Source organism: Micropterus dolomieu, linkage group LG15, assembly GCF_021292245.1.
Source record: "Micropterus dolomieu isolate WLL.071019.BEF.003 ecotype Adirondacks linkage group LG15, ASM2129224v1, whole genome shotgun sequence".
Lineage (NCBI taxonomy): Eukaryota > Metazoa > Chordata > Actinopteri > Centrarchiformes > Centrarchidae > Micropterus > Micropterus dolomieu.
The window spans coordinates 17,643,367-17,660,814 of record NC_060164.1 but is presented as its reverse complement, the minus strand read 5'-3'; the positions used below and the strand labels follow the sequence as shown (position 1 = coordinate 17,660,814).

At 38.1% G+C, this 17,448-nt stretch overlaps 1 protein-coding gene and 1 long non-coding RNA gene across 2 annotated transcripts in view; one reads left to right on the top strand and one right to left on the bottom strand.

Moving 5' to 3' along the window:
* Positions 1–3,247: 3,247 nt before the first annotated feature.
* Positions 3,248–8,866, bottom strand: LOC123984450. Its single transcript, XR_006828446.1, has 2 exons — positions 8,479–8,866; positions 3,248–3,388 (listed from the first exon to the last, which is right to left on the bottom strand). It is a non-coding gene; the product is annotated as an uncharacterized LOC123984450 (long non-coding RNA).
* A 6,769-nt stretch (positions 8,867–15,635) lies between these two features.
* Positions 15,636–17,448, top strand: part of LOC123984313 (indoleamine 2,3-dioxygenase 2-like) — an 8,597-nt gene continuing 6,784 nt past the window's right edge. The window contains exon 1 of the mRNA XM_046071132.1: positions 15,636–15,796. Within this exon, the coding sequence (XP_045927088.1) occupies positions 15,707–15,796 (90 nt within the window). The 5' untranslated portion in view covers positions 15,636–15,706. The remainder of the gene's footprint in view (positions 15,797–17,448) is intronic.

Sequence of the window (17,448 nt, the reverse complement as noted above, 5' to 3'; positions counted from 1 at the left end):
CCCCCCCCCCCCCCCCCACACACACACACACACACGCACACACACACACACACACACACACAGGCATCCACACCAAAAGCTATCACATACTGAATGACAGACAATCTGTCAAAACTTGCGTATGTCTCATTTGTTTGGGAATTAAAACAGAAGGACAGCTGAGGAATCTCAGACAGCAATCTATTCCTCAGACAATATGCTTCCACCACTTGTATGAGCCAAATGATTATTTACAGCCTGCTGTCAGCACAGAACGTATGAATAAATTCATGTAAGTGCTTTGGACTGCATGAGGTGCAAGAATCAACTTGCACGTCTTCCATGCATGAATTTGAGTTATTGATTTGCAGATGAGAATCATGTTCTGTATTCTCACCTGCCACTGATCCAATTACAAGTGAAAGAACAACTTGTATTATTTAGTATTTATAGTTGTCTTTATTTTTCAATTGCTAATTCACTCTTTCTTTGAGAATGTATGTCTACCTGGAATTTCTATTATTTCACCAAATCTTTGTAACACTTTCTCCCTTGATCACTTTCACTAGCTGCTAGTGTTGATTAATGTTACCCGTTTGGCAACACAGGAAAAGACAGAAAAGACAGACTTCAGTGTCTAGCCCCGTGCACTTCCAGGAGGCTTCATGTCAAACTTGTCAGAACTGGCTTCCAGGGACCAATGCTGATAGGCAAACAGTCATCCCAGACAACAAGCTTTCATCATCCAACAAGCTCAAGGCTTTTGTTTCCTCAAAAGACAAACTAAGGATCAGCTTGACCATTAAATGATACCTACAGGTCACTAAGCATGACACTGATCATTGGCTATAGGACATGTGGGTTAAAGGACTGAGATTGTTAAAATTAATTTTCAATTTGTCCTCCATCTTTAATTAAAATTATTCTTGTGCCTTTCCTTGTGTTACTTAATCACTGTCTTTTCTCTTGCTTCTTTGTATCAATAATGCATATAAAGGCATAGTTCACCTAAAACCACAATAACCTTTCCCTGAGAAAGTATGCTTATTTCCCAACGATCTGTCAACCCAGATAGTTTTCCTTTTTTTTGCCGAGGTGAAGTAGCTCACAGTACTTTTGTTGTGACCTTTTCGTATATCTGATTTGAGATAAGGAAACATCACAATTTAGTAGAAAAGCAAAACCTGTCAACAAATCTGGATTATCATGTGTGACGGTTTCACTAAATTTGGAAAGATGCATTGCTGTCGTCAGATGTAATCTTGTGCTGTGTTGAACACCACAGTCCAGATGACATTGAGTGCATTATAATCAGGAGATATACAGTTATACTCTACTCTAGTTATACTATAAGTGTAAGCAAATAAAATCAAAACGATCTGGATAAACAGATAATTCCCAAGGTGAGAGTATTGATAACCTTTTATGTTACGTGTTCAGCTTATTCAGAGATGTTTCACTCTGATTTCTCTTTGTATGGAAACCTTTGCTGTGCTTTTGCGTTATGTTCTGTTTATGCTGCAGCAGCTGTATGCGTTTTTGAAAGTCAGCCAAAAATCCTGTTGTGTGATTTTTGCTTTATCACAGCCAGCAGCCATTAGATAGAATATTTTTTGAAGCACACAGAGAAAGAAACTTATTTTTCACATACTGGATTAAAATCAATGCTACACTGTGTCTTCTGGTTGCATTAATAAAACTGTTAGCACATCAGGGAATTTATTCAAGGGCAACTGTTAAGTCTGCATTTATCAGCTGTTACAGCATCTCTGACATCTCCAGATGCATTTGTTATTTATAAAAGTCCAGGACTTGTACCCATACAGCCTTTAAAGAAAAATCCAGCATTTATTGTTTTCTTGTAGGAATTATTTATACATGATTTTGATGCTTTTTTTTAGTTTGTCTGCATGCAGAGATTTTAGCCCCTTGAGCTTTCACACTATCATTAGCAGGCTACCAAGCAATATGTTGGTTGGGTACATTGTTTATGCTAACAGCAGCATGCCATCTTTATCACAAAGTGGCACCTTTATTCATCTTTGTGATAAAGGTGGCATGTGGTTGGATGTCAACATCTAAGACATCAACATGGCCAGAAGCTGCCTTGTCTTCATGTGTACTAAATTGAAATATAAATACCACAATGTTCTTTTATTAAGGCAGACTAGCTTTTCCTTGTAGCATATCAGTGTATAAAACCTCAACTAGACTAGTTTGAATATGGGACATGTAAATTACTTTAAAATTAATGTTGTGAAGATTAAGGATGTGTGGTGCAAGATGTTCATGGGATGCACAACAGTATATAGTTGTGTGATGTGTCTTGTGTCATTAATTTTTTCTGTATGCTCAGTACATAAATTCACAACTGTGCGATACCTTCCATGCCAAGCCACTGACAAATACATAGATATTGTATGACCATACAGTTAACATAGTAATTTGTTTCTATTATATATATTCAGACCCATTAATCAACATAAATCCTATTTAATTTAGTGTGGCAATAAAGAATGCAGGGTTAACCATTTAACCTAACATTACTCCTACCATGTCTATCTAGTTCTAACTTTGTAGTAATATTCAAGAAATTAATGAAGACATTCATGAAAAGACCAAATCTCCTTTTACATACTGTATATCTGGGAGGTAGCACTGGCCCAGTGTAGAACACCCTTGTCCAATCACACTGTCATAGTCAAGTGGTTCTTTGAGAAAGGATGCACACTGATAATGCAAAGGTCAACATTTACCAGCTTTATGCAGCGTAAGCGTTCTAGATAAAACAATGCACTGGCACTGCTAATAGCACTGTCAATTGGAGTATATAAACAAACACATTTAACCTTTTCACCAGCACTTGCCTCAGTGCCCCCTTGAGCAATGTTGCCGATTATCCATTTAAAAATGTGTAGTAGTTCTAGACACTTTGGTTTAAATGTAATAGTATGACCCTCAAAATCTAACAGGAGAGTGCATAACCCTAAATTCATCCTGTGTGCATTGTGCTTTCCTGAAGATTATAATTTTAAGGCCTATATGGGATTAGTTACTGACCCTCTAACTCCAGATGAACCCGCATGCAGCCTTCTATCCTCCAGTGGGTCCTTGTTAGGGGTTCTGAGGCTGAAGCTAAAAACCAGTGAGCAACTTAGGTCTTCATCTTTTAAATCTCTTTTTAAAAGCACATCATTTTAGACTTGTTTCCTGTTAGGTTTTAGTAAGACTGAGGACCGGGGTGCGGATACAGAACACTAAAAGCCCGTCAAAGTAAAGAGTTTATTCACAAAGGACTAGTACAAAATGGTAGTGGGTGAGATGTGAGCAGGGGCAGGCAGTCCTGGGCAGGGGCAATCCGCTCTCCTAGAGATCCTCCAAGCAGGGCAAATGACACCGGACACGGCAACTTGAAAAAGGAGATAAACAAAAAACATTAATCTGGGTTCAGGCAGAGACACACTAGAAACAGACTAAATGCTCAGGAAACAAGCTGGCCTGAAGTACTCAACCAAGTTATGGCTAGGAATAATAATTAAGTAATAATTAAATAATTAAGACCAGGTGTAGATGAGGATTGGCAACAGGTGTGTAGCCTTGCCGGGCGACCAGCTCCCTGCCAAGGGAAAGACACACCCACAGAACACCACAGGAAAAGAAAACAAAGGAAGCAACCTCCAACTGTCACAGGACCAACTGTGACAGTTTCCACTTAAAGAGGCCATGTGTAGTTTTCGGTGCCCTCTAGCAGTGAGGTTTCAGATTGCAACTACTATCTTTCCAAGCGTGTGCTTAACAAGAGACTACGTCACACAAAATGCTGGAAACTCAGGTAAACTCCCAGTGCAATGTTACAGTAATATTTTTATCACTGAACTAATCCACGCTTGTTAAATGAAAACGCTACATTGGCTTCATTTAGCCTACATCATATGTTGCCGTTGGCTAGCCTGCCGGCTTTTCAGTAACCTTTTGTGCATTTTTTTACAGGAGAGGTTCAGCAAAGTCAGCGTAGTTTAATTTATTGGATGATAAGGAAAATGGTTAGTGAGGTAGCCATTGGAGAGATAATAATCAGAGAAAAACTCTAAGCTTAAAGTAAATTTCAATGAAGTTAAAAACTCAAATTTTCTCTGACTTTATGTCATAAATGTATGAGAGGAACTCAAAATTGTGATTGTCAAGGAACTGCATCAGTTTACTTTGCAAGGCTGCAACATCACACCACAGATACCACCATATTATGCCTGCAGTGGATTATCCAATAACACTTTGCAATAACGTTTAGCAACAATCAAATACTACTTTAGGCCTTAAATTTTGTTTTTTTCCTCGCCACTTTCATCTCAGAAAGTATTCTCTGTATTTTTTGGACACTTAAAATAGTCTAAATATGAGAAAATTATTCATAATGAAATTATACACATGGGCTAAATCTCAGAAATTGACCCATAAATGAATTAAGAGCTGCTCCCTATGGCTACCTGTATTAATGTAATGCTATTGTGTTTTACCATTATTTTAACAATCATTTCAGCTACAACCCCAGTGGAAAGCACGTGTGGCAACAACTGGTGTGTATTAATAATTCTCATCATTTACACTGAGTACAGACTTCGTGTGGTCTACACTTATAATAACCCATTCATGTACATACAGCAGTTTAGAGATGCAGCGTAAATTGCCAAGACAGCATACCCTGGGTATAATTTGCTCACCTTTCACAGTACGGGTTAATTGAGAAGTTAACGCACGATGTCACTCCTGATGTTACCTGGATAAGACAGTTGCCTCGCTTCGTAGTGCAGACCTCTCACACACCGACATACCAACTGATCCTCTAGCTTTGATGAATGACCCACCCTTGGCTCTACCTGTTTGGAAGGTGTCAGCAAGTGGATGTTGAAAGTAATGGAGAGGGTGTTTTAGCAGGGCCTGTGTGTGTGCGTGTGTGTGTGTGTGTGTGTGTGTGTGTGTGCATTCTGGACAACGAGAACTTATAAATGGCTGTGTTCTTTATCCAAAACGTTTAGTCTTTGTTTCCTTTCTCCCTTGACATGTCCCATATGTTCGAGGCATGACCAGGAGCAGAACGATTCTGTACGTGTCTTTCTTTGACATCTTCAGGAGATATACTAGGCAGAGCGGCTTACAAAGGAGACTGATAAATCGGCTGTCAGAATTTGTCATACCTGTCATTGTTCAACAGAGTCATAGTTTTCACAACTGAGATAGCAAGACACTACATGCATAAAAACAATTTTTATAGGTCTTACAACAAAATTATCTAAGCCTATTGATATGGTTTGAATAATGCAATAACATTCTTCATGTTTAATGAATGCTTGGCCTAGAGCCTTAAATGATTTTAAAAAGAGTATATTTAAAATGTATACATTATTTATGTAGTGCATCACTGAAAACAACAAGATCCAGAAATGCTCTTGTTCGTTAAGTCTGTTTTTTTCTCCTTTAAATAATTAAAAAGGGAGTGGAAGTTTTTCTGTTTATTTCAGCGAATGGCTCATTAGCATAATTAAATTCTGAACTGACCATTTGCTAAACCTCTCCCCCAAACAATGAATATCCAGTCATAGCTCCTGAAGCGGTGTGCATGTGGCTGTAGTTAGTGTGATACCTGTCAGTTTTTGACTTCTCCAAAACCAAAGCACGTGAGCAAAAGTGAGAGGAATAGATTAATGTTTTTCTGCTCTAATGTATATCCAATGTTTGGCTAACAAGGAGCAAATCATTAAATCACGAATTCATATTAGTTTGTGATGTTACAGGTTGCTGGGTTGAATCAGTATCATAAGCAACCACATCCAACGTTCAAAAATCTTGTGTTCAAATGAGTCAACTGGAAACATTAAAAAGTCAGCCAGAGACAGCAGTTGAAAGATGGTGAATTTTCATCAGCAGGTGCATTCTGAAATCTCAATTTCAAGTGGTTGTAATTGTAAATAATCTACCATGCGATAACATTTTGACAGGATTAGTAACAGTAAAGATGGGGGATTGTTGTCATTTGACTAATTTGAATTGTACTTCATATGACATTTCCCATTATTCACTTATGTTGTACAAATTTCAGTCACATTTTAAACTGTAATTATATGAAATTATATAACAACAAAAAATATAGGATCTGCAGTTATAAAAAAATAAACGCTTGTACAAAGGCATATGAGTGACATGGTTCATAATAGTTATTAGAGTGTACTCCACCACGGTGAGAATTTCTGACATCTTAACTATAATGCTTTGTCTGAACAAAACCCTAATTTGACCCAGTTTAGCCCTAATTAAGAGTTCCTCTACATGCGGAAAAGGTTGAGTGCTAAATCTCAGGTTGGGATGGTTCTCATAGGCTTTCTAAAAATACAAAGATCTTCAAAACTTAGCCAATTATTACAGCAGCTTTGGAGTTTGATGAGTAACAAGAAAACTTGTGTATGTCCAAAAAGCATCAGCCAGGCTTTGGTTAATGAGCCCAATGAGCACTGCACAGCACTATTTTAGACACTACCCATAAAGTGGAGCAGTGTGTAGGAGTGAGTTGCTGTGAAATTGACGTTGTTATTAGTCCAACTGGGTAAATAACAACTGGAATCAGGCAACATTTGAAAAAGGTCCCCATGGGATAGGACTGTCAGACTTAAACAGGCTTATTTTGAAACTTGGATGGTGCATCATTTGAGACATTTCATAGAGAACATTTAGACAAGTCCTTAACCCTAGTTTCAATGTTTAGCTTGCCTGAAGCCAGGATGACAGTGTTTGGGGAATTTCTTTGAATTAAAAGACAGTTTGCAAAACTTGCTACATCAAATGTAGAAGCCACAGACCTTTAAGACCGATCTTTTTGTTAATTAAACAGTGGTTATGTTTAAAAATTATGATTAATTCTCACATTTAAATATTAAATACTTTCCAGTACCTGTTAATTCCAATTTTATACATAGTGTAACACAACTAACACTCAAAGGAGCACAAAGAATGAAAGCATTTCTCTTTCTGTTTCTCTTTCCATCAGTAGATGCAGTAGATGCAGGGCTGGCCCTGACAGTATTGGAGCCCCACCATGAACAATCATAAAAAGTCCACCACAGTGGTTGAGGTCATCACTTCTCAATCCTGAGGAATTATTAAAAAAGTTCAGCAGCCAAACTCACAAGCATTATTTTATTAGCATTATAGATGAAGAGCCAAGTCAATAATCATGGTCAATAATGAAGAAGTGTGATCAGCCTCCACATCGTAGTAAATTGGAAGACCAAACCTAACCTGTGATCTGGGAATGTGTCCCCCATAAACTGTGTGTCAACCCAGATACTATTTTCTTTCATTGTAGTAAATTTATGGGGTAATTTTCCTGATATGCAAGAGCACTGGTTTAGTTTAAACTGTGAAGGGGATCAAGTGGAGGGTCTGGGGTTCCACCCCAGGAAATTTTAAGCATTAAATACTAAATTTCCGGCATTCTGGTGAATATTTCTGCACCAATTTATGGGTTATCGTCATCTATATAAAGGGAAACACAGTATTCAGGACATAGGTGGGTTCATTCAGGATATAGGTGACAATTCAAAATATTAAAATTTAATAGAATATAATGCAGTCAGGCTTTCAGGTATTCTGTAGCTATTGCTTTTAAATATGTTTCTCCTTTAGATCAACTTTTCTAAATTAATAAAATCCCTGCTGAGTCAGTACACATGCTTAGCCTTCCCTCCTCTTTTGAGTCTCTGTTTGGGGAAATAACCTCTTGGGGAAATATGTGGGACCTTTTCACCTCAATGATAAATTAATTCAAATCTGCTCATGTACAAAACATTCTGCACATTCAGAATCTCTCTCACATACTGCGTTCTCTGACATGTCCAGAAAAAAATCACAATATTACAAGACTAACATCATCATTTAATGAGAATTCATAATATTTTTAATTCTATCTGGCCTATACTCTGCTGTGCATTATGTTATTAATCTGCTGGTATATACACTATCCCCTTTAGACTGTTTGATGAACAGTTGGACAGTGTGTGGACTGCATGCTGCATATGAAACCAAAACCAACCAAAAACACTACTCATCACAAATCCACACACACGTTGATCAGCTCTGATAAAGTGCAGCTCACAGTCCAAAACAGAACAAGGCTGCGCTTCAGTTTTAAGATGTTTATATTGCAAAACCCTACCAGTTACGTTACTGTCTGAACTCACAGCTGGACAGAGTTGATTTGTGCTGAGTCGTAAACTTTCTCTTGCAGCGCCCCCTGACATTTTGTGCCCAAGGCAAGGCAAGTTAGACATCATTCTTTTGCCTCCAGACAACATGCATGTGGGAAAGAAAAGAAAACAATTTGGGGAGTAGCAGACAGTGAGCAAGAAATAGAAAGAAATGAGGGATGCCATTGTGACTGAAATGGTATCCAAATCTACAAGATGAACCTCAGCTTCAAACACTGCTGCTTTATCTATGCCCCTTTCTCACCTTTTAACATTGCTGTCCTGAATTCAAGTCCCTTTTACCAATTTATCCACTTCTTCCCTTGCAGAGTAAATTTACTGTCCCTTTGTGCCCCATGTGTCTGATGACTTGGTAAGTGGTCTTGAAATTAATTTGAGCACCACAGCTTTCATTCCTCCTGATCCTCTCTCCTTCCTGTCCGTTTCTCCTGCCGCTTTGGAGGGTTAAATGGTTTGAGAGATTGCTGGCAGTGGCAGTAAAGCACGCTGACCATGGGAGGCTTGAGGGCTTGCATGATAGGTGGGGGCAGGCAATTGCTCTGCTAATGCTGCTGTGATGCAGCCCTTTGACAAAGCAGCTCAGATGTGGTAAACTCCCAACCTGATCAAATCCCAGAGAAAAGTCCCAGTGACAGAGGACAAAGCAGCCTCTGTATGACACCGATTTACCCATTGGAAAAAAACCCTGCAGTATTTTTTTTATGCATGATAACATTAGCTCAACTCATGCATAATGCATAATGGATTATAATGTAATTTTAAGAAGGATCTACAATGTATCCATAGATATGATCTCATATTTTAGAGGTATCTAAAAGGTTTTTGAAATGTCATCATCTTTGGACACAAATTTAAATATCAGCACTGCAATACATATTTCCCATAACATCCAAATATAGACAATGGGTTGGTATGTTTAACATTGTTTGGAATGAGCTTGGACTGATCTGTAATACAAGAAAACTGGCACAATTGGTACACAGCCTTGATCAACATTACAAATTTCACTTGGAATCTCAATATACCCCACTGGGCCTTGATTGCAGAGCTACTGCAGATGTGCTTGAGTCCATATAATACATGCATTTCAAACAGAGAAAGCAGTGAAAGTGCCAGGGAGGAAGAGGATTGGGGGCTGTTGTGTTGATTATAAAATCCCAAGCAAATGTAACTGAGATCAAAATTTTCACTTGTTCACTTTCATTCTGTAGTAAATTTACATACAACATTAGTTACATTAGTTTTTCAGAGTTGCAGTGCAAGGGATCAGACCCAGCTGCAGGTACGAGTGGTCAGTGACCTGTGACCTCTGCCCATTGACGACACTTCATTAATAAAAACCACAGCACAACGCAATGGACTGGTAATGTAACTGGGCATTATAACATATTGTTGTGATCCTTTCATTGTTAACGTGAGATTATTAAATAATCATACTTCTCAGACACCGCTAAATTGTTGTTAGAAATGTTATGATTCACACAGACATACAGTCTTTGCATGTTAAATAACTCCTTTTAACTTGGCACTGTTACACAGCTCACATAAACATAAACCTCTGATTTGGCCAAAAACACAACCACAGACGATAGTTATAGTTTTTAATTGAATTATTAATCAGAATTTTAAATTAATAGTTTAGTATATCTTAATAAGACTGAATTAGGTAATTGGCTATCAATTTTCTCTTATTTAAGAGTGGTGCCCCAAGGTGAATTTAACTTTTAGAAATTCATTATTATAGTATTAAAATTTATGCCATTTAACCCCCTACACTACTAAAATATTATACATATTCCTTCACAGTACTAAAGGATGTTTCCAAAACATTTTTCACCATAGCAGGTGTATTCAATTTACAGGAACAGGTGCACTTGGGAAACTCTGCTGATCAAATAAAATGCTTCTCATATAGTTTAGTTGTTAAAAAAATGTTTATGTAAGAACAAAATTAATAATAATTACCTTGCAGAGGTTGGTAGTAATGAGCTACATACTCAAGTAACTTTTCTGAGTAAGTTTGTTGCATGGGGCATAGGGAGGATTCCATTCTCGTGATAAATTAGTTTGTTTTTCTCTTTTCCACATAGTCTCAAGGCTGAGAAAGGGTTTTGCTAAAGGTTACTGACGTTCCTTCCTAGTACTCCTTATCTGTATGGTAGCAATAAATGCTCTACCTTCTCTGTTCCTTTTTGTCAGATTCACTGAATACACTTGATGTAGTGACCTGTCCTTCATCTGAAACAATTCTGTTGCTCCACATAGCCCAACAGCAACTGTTTGTTGTAACATTCTTTATTTGTTTATTTTTTCACAAGGAAATATACAATATCCACCACAGTTTGTACTTGTAAGAGTACAGTAGGTGCAGACAAGATTTGAATGAATAGTTCAACATTTTAGAAAGCACAATTATTCCGTTTCCTTAGAGTAGATTAGAAGATCAATATTTCTTCTTATCTGTACTCTAAATATGAGGCTAGAACCAGCAGGTGATTAGCTTAGGATAGTTTAGTTCTTAAAAGCAGGGGGAAACAGCTAACTTTGCTCAGGCAAAATCTGTAGCTCATTAATAAAGGAATTGAGTCTGTTTGTTTAATCTACACACAAACATGTAAAAACAAGTTTGGAATTCAGCAGTGAAACTAGTTCAGTCAGATACAAAGGCACCATAAACAGAGGTTTTGGGCCCAGATGCAGACACTAGCAAGACAGAGTTATAGTTTAGTGGGGTTTATTAACACAAATGGGTCAAACTTACAAATAATGTGGGTCAGGCAGTCCAAAAGCAATACCAAAGTAATCCATACATGAACAAGTGAGAAGTTACTAAATCCAAACTGAAAGCAAATATCTAAACATCCAGAGGGAAACACAAGACACATTTATGAACAATGATGAGACTGTTGTGAACCATGTTGAACAATGAAACTGCAATGAGTGACAGACAACCAAGAAAGAGTGGGTTACCTCGCTGATAAGTTGGAGGTTAGCAGCCTGTTGCCTGCAGTGCTTCATTTAATGGCTCACTGTAGCTGCTCCTTCTTGTTCCATTACTCTCTGCAATATTTCATAGTAGTCCACTATCAAACAATGTTGAAAATGACCCCTTGTCTTGTTGTGTAGATGCATTTTTGACGAACAGTTAGTGGTCAGCTTTGAAAAGTATGTGGTATGTCTTTCTTCTGTTCAAGTTGTAAATTTGTCATGACTGTTATCCCAGCTTCCACAGCAGACTTGTTTAATGAGGTGTTTTTCTATTTCACTTGTTAGGATGCATCCTCTTTTGACAACAGAATTCAAAGAGCGCTGCAGTTGTTGGAGGAAGGCAGATGGTCTTTCACCAGCGTCCATCTTGATGTAGTGAACAACGGTGTGGATTTGTGCATTTTATATTGAATAAATTTGGAGCTACTCTAAATTCCTTTCTCCTCCCCAGAGAAGAAGGGGAGGGGTCAAAGTTGCTTTCTCTAAGTGCTATCCCTGACCATAAAACTGGCACCTTTTTGATTCCGAAGCTGATAACGCGGGGATGGACTGTTAAACTGACAAAGGGACACGAACCAGCCATAGGCATCTCCCTGAACAGCCTATCAAAACTGGCCCCCCCACACATGTTTCCGTGGCAACTGACCTTATTCTTTGTTTTATTACCACATCAAAGGGATACTCCTTGTCTCACCTAGGTGTGACACAATCCAGGACAGCCGAACTTTGAATGGCCAAAGACTGCAGTCTCCAAAGACTCAAAGCATTTAATTAAGTTTAATTAAATCTTTAGTTACCTGATTACGTTTGCCTCTATTTGAGTAGTTATGTTAACTGTTGTTGCTATCCGTTGTTGATATTAGTGCTGAAAAGAAAGTTACTTGTGCAGTGTTTTTATTTTCAGCAAGACACTCCTTCATCTAGTGTAATCAATGCTTGTTCATAATACTTTCCTACAAAATTCCTTTAGAAATGATGATAAAAGAATGTTTTACGATACTCTTAACCGCCAGCTTGAATTTAAGGATGAATCAACAAATTCCCCGGTTCCTAAGGAGAGACTATCTTGGAGTAATCCAAGCTTTCCTCATGTAACCTGAGCTCCCCCAAGTGGACGAAATAACTATTACATGCCTTCGTTGGAAATGCCGTTAAATGTATAAATATATGACCAATAATGTGACAATTGTTTCCTGTTACCAAATGCTTAGAACAGTACAACCGTTTGACCATTGAGGTTCGATTGTGGAAAATATTTGATTATAATACGTGCAAATAGATTTCTTTTCTTTAGACATTAAGTTTAGAAAGGCAGTCCCTTGGGAAACCTGAGACGCCCCCTGGGGAACCACGCCCCAGGCAACAAAAGAGCGACACGCGACCTCGCGACCTCTCGTGCGCTCTTCTCTTGACTCTCTTCCACTATGCTCTGCTCGCTGGACGCTTCGGCACACGTGTGGCGTGCCTCGCCAGGCAACGCCCTCAGAGTCGACCAGCGAAACAGGCCTTGTGTTTCGCCTGAAGCTACACACCTGAAGTGCCGCGACATCGATCTGCCCTTCAGTTTGTTTTATTTTCTTTATTTCTTTTGTTTGTTAAAGTTATCAGTCCGTTAACTTACACTGGACTAATTCAAGAACGACCAAGTTCCATTTTAAGCCTTTTTCGTCGAGCCAACTTCACCGAGGTCAGACCAAGCCACGTGGTCTCGCCAGCTACAACGAAGGAAACCTGAAAACAGCCGAATTGCCAGACGGAGGAGGCGTTTTCAATCAGACACGGAGAACCCCGGAGAATCCCTAGCAAAAAGCCAGGATCGGCAGCTAGCGTGGGACCCGTGCAACAGGCCAAAAGCAGGCTGTCGACAAGCAGTAACACTTAACACACGTTCTGTGATCAGATATGTCCATTTGAACTCCTAAAATCATAGCATTAGTTTACTTTCATTAGCTCTTCTATGCCGTATGAGTCAAATGCTTCCCACAATCGAACCTCCAGGCTCATTGTTCAGCAAATGTTTATGTTCCCTGTATCCAACCATCTTCTTATCACATTAGTTAGAGAATAAATTCACTGTAATATAATCAAGAGCTGTGTGTGAGACTGAATGACTGATTTAAGATAATTGAGCGATTATTAACTAACTGATCACTAGTAATAATTGTATAATTATTAAAACTACCTAGAGGTCCGGAGACTCTAGGATTATAACAACTCCGGTGGTGCCCTGAAACGAGGAATCTGGTTTGATTTTATGAATAATAAAATTCATAACTGGGTATCAATTCTCATAAATTTGTTAAATTGCATAACTAAATTTAGGTTTGCTACACTGAACAGTGGCAAACGCTGAGTCAAGAACCTGTAAGTAGTGGTTAAGGCTTCAGGACCAAAACCTTTGACCACATCAGCCGCAACGGACAACAAGCTGTCAATAATTCGTCTGGAGACGTATAAGGCAGACAGACTAGGATCAGCAAGACGCAATTCAATGTGAGCGCCATGTTTCATAATATGCTTCATTACTGGGTTTTATTTATTTAGTGTTGAACAATGATATGATTCCTGCCTCGCTGCAGACAGGTTTGCTCTACTAAGAGCATCCTGTCCGGGCTGTTACTCTTTAACTAGGTTCATCCATCTATCCATCTATGGCTTTATTATATACTTCCCTTGCTTTCTTTACAACTTTTGGAATAAATGGACAGATATTACATATACCAGTGCCCATACTTTTCACTATAAAAGCTACATCCTCTGTAGTAGTAGCCGTATAGCACACTGGCCTTACTGCTGGAGGAGAAAACCAAATCACCTTCCTTCTCAGTCACCGACAAAGTCGAGGACCTCCAGTAAGTTTTTTTTAATGGTGCTATTTCTTCCTTGAAACTGATATTATAAAAGTGATGACACTGCATTTCCGTAACTACTTCATAATAAAAGTCAACTAGTGTTTCACCAGTTAAATGCTTTTAATGTGAAGCTGCAGCAGTAGGAAATGGTCGGTTTGCATTAGAAGTAAGTTAAGCTGTGTTTGAAATCACATACTAACATACGGCCTACTACATATATATACTGCATACTGCCTACTAAATGAATGATTAAGTATGTCATTACCAGAAGACTGTTCACACTGAAGTAATATGTCTTCTCTGCATTACATGTCAATGTATCGATCGCAACAGTACTGGTCCGAGCTACCATTACAAATGTAAATCAACATTACCTCTTAAATTTATTGTTTTATTTTCCAGTATTATTTTAGGGCAAATTAAAGAAAAAGGGGGGAAATGGAAAAGGCTGTTTGATTTAAAGAAGAATGAACAAATAAAGGCTCATCAGCAACAAAGATAGATTGGAAACGTTAGATTGAAACCCCTGCTGGTCTTTGTATGTGAGTGCTGGAGAAAAATAGACAAATATATAACAGAAACGGATGAAGACATGGCTTGAAGCTTTTGGTGGTTAGACCCTTAATAAATAATCAAATAAAACACAATCACTCAATCTTTTCTCATCTCACAGGAACCCTCCAAGACATAGAAATCTGTGGAAAATATAAAACAGTTTTGTATTGCTGAGACTATCCATTTGTGCAAATTTCACAGTTTTTGGTGTTTTGCTGTGGATAAGGAGTGACATTGTCTGAGACACCTTTCTCAAACTAACATCCTCTGTCTTGTCAGCTGTCAGCTACAAGAGCAACACTCAGATAAAACAGATTACATTACAGTTTGATTTTTGGAAGTTAGTCCATCAGTTAATGAGGTGGAAGGACGATTTTAACTCCATGACGTATTTGGGTTAAGTTTGCAAAAAAGTGTGTCTACAGCTCCCTCTCTTATTGTGGACTTTAAGAACCCTACTGATGAATAATATCTGAATATTAAGACAACATGTAACTTTAATATATGAAAACAAAGTTGGTTTGTCAAGTATTTATGTTGCAGAGCAACAACATAAAGATGTGTGCATATGTAGAAGGCAGGTGAGGCAAATTCGAAACCATTATCCACAAAGACTTTTCTTTCTGATTACATAAACACATTTGAAAGTCAAAATGTTTTACAGTGGTGAGGAATCAACATAAGCAGTTTTTTTTTCAATAGTTAATTGCAGTACCTTGAGTTTGGACACAACAGTTATGTGCATTATTAAATCTTTTCCTATTAGTCTCAATAATTGGCTCAAATATAATAATATATTTAAGGTTAAGTCATGTAAACTTGATATAAACATAATATCTAAATATTTTGTTATTGCTTCATGTACAAAACAGAGAATGTCTGCTTTGCTCTGTGAACTCCTGACATTGGAGCACAAGAAACCTGATTGGCTGCTGTTGAGAGTGTGAAAAGGGGATGTGACAGAGGTAGTAAAAGCAGGCTCAGAACAAGTTCAACAATTAATATCTGTGTGTCAGACGCACAGAGCGATTCTCCTCTCATAGCCAAACTACTGCAGTAGAGTACAAGGCAGAACATATGGAGACTAAGTGCAAAAAAACACTGCAGGCAGACTTTGATATGTTTGATATTTCTGAGAAGCTGGGATTTATCCTTGAAGAGCCACTGGTAAGTTCTATTGACATCTTTTCTTTTCTCATTCAACAAACATACCCTGTATGTATTTTTTTTAAGTCAAAACAGATCTGAAACAAAGCAAGACTGTATATATTGTACAGACAGATACATTTTTGGTCACCATTAACTCTTTATCTCTTGTCTTTTTTTATGTATTTGGTCAGCAGCACACACAGTCCCCCTGGACTAAAACAGATAATTATGCTTGTTTTTGAGTAAGGTTTTAGAAGGTTATTGATCCAATGAAAGCCTGTCTCTTCAAGTTGCTATTGAGCCATTCAAATGACTGGGCCTATTTACTGTACAGCACTGTACACTGTAAATAGTTAATTACTAGTGCTGGGCAACAATTAAAATTTTAATCACGATTAATCGCATGATTTTCTCGCGATTAATCGCATTGTTACGCGCGACATTGAATAATGAATTCTTAAATAGTGTATTGCGCACTCGTAATTTAAATGTACTGCTATATACACAAAAGTGTACATGTGGTTTGCAAACACTTTAAACAAATAATGTGCTTTTTACCAGCAGTATTCCCTTTACACAGCAGCAATAAAATATTACCTAAACCTATACCTATAACCTAAACATTAATGTAATCAAATTAAACCAAAGCTATTTGCCACTGCTAGGGCATTACCTTTTATCTAGCTTGTTAAAACAAGTTACCATGAGAATCCAGTTTTCTTATATATTTTTTTCTGAACAGGTTTTAGAGGGAGCAGCAGATATACTATGTTCAGTAGGGTTGGGACGATGTCTACATTCAAACATCGGGATGGACGATGGCGGGGGTGTAGCGGTCGTCTTATGTGCACGTGTTCACTCGCACAGTCTTCACTTGGTTAAAAACTTGAAATGACGTTACAAGTCGTGGTGGATAGTTTACAAGCACGGACCAGGTAACGTTAAAGCAACATTGAACACACAGGGTGCAGATGTTGGTTTGGGTTGTTTGAGCAAGCGGCTCACCTGCTGCCGTGATAACGTATCGCTGGTGGGACAATATGGAAAACAGAGGACAGCATAGTCTGCTGAAGCCTCCCTCCGCTGCTTGTTTGGGTGGATGATTTTCAGGCTGATCAACACCCCCCGCCCCGCCATCCTGAGACCCATGGTTTGACTGTATGTGTATTCAGAGCCAGTGAGCAATGGACTTTCAAAATAATAATAATTTTAAAAACACTGCGTTAATTTGCGATAAAATAATTGTTAATTAATTAATGCGTTAACGCGCCCAGCCCTATTAATTACACTTAAAATGTCAAATTGGATATTCTTGTCAGAATTTATTAGAAATAAAATATGGCTCAAATTTGACTGTTTATACAGTGGAAAGTCAAAGGCCTATGAGAATGATGGATTCATAAACATGCAAAACTTACATATCAGCATTGATGAATTGAATTAAACACTGGCATTAAAAATAGCCTGCTTATCTGTTTATACAGTGATTTCCCATCTGGGCATCCCCGGGTTTTCTGCTTAGCAAATTTTCTACTGCATCCTTTTTAAATTGCTTTCTCTCTCTGATTGATAGCTCCAGTCATTTGCTGACATGCAGGTCAGGCTCCATGGTAAACATGAGCTGACGATGTTACTGATTACACTCTAAAATCCTTCATGCACCCCCCCCC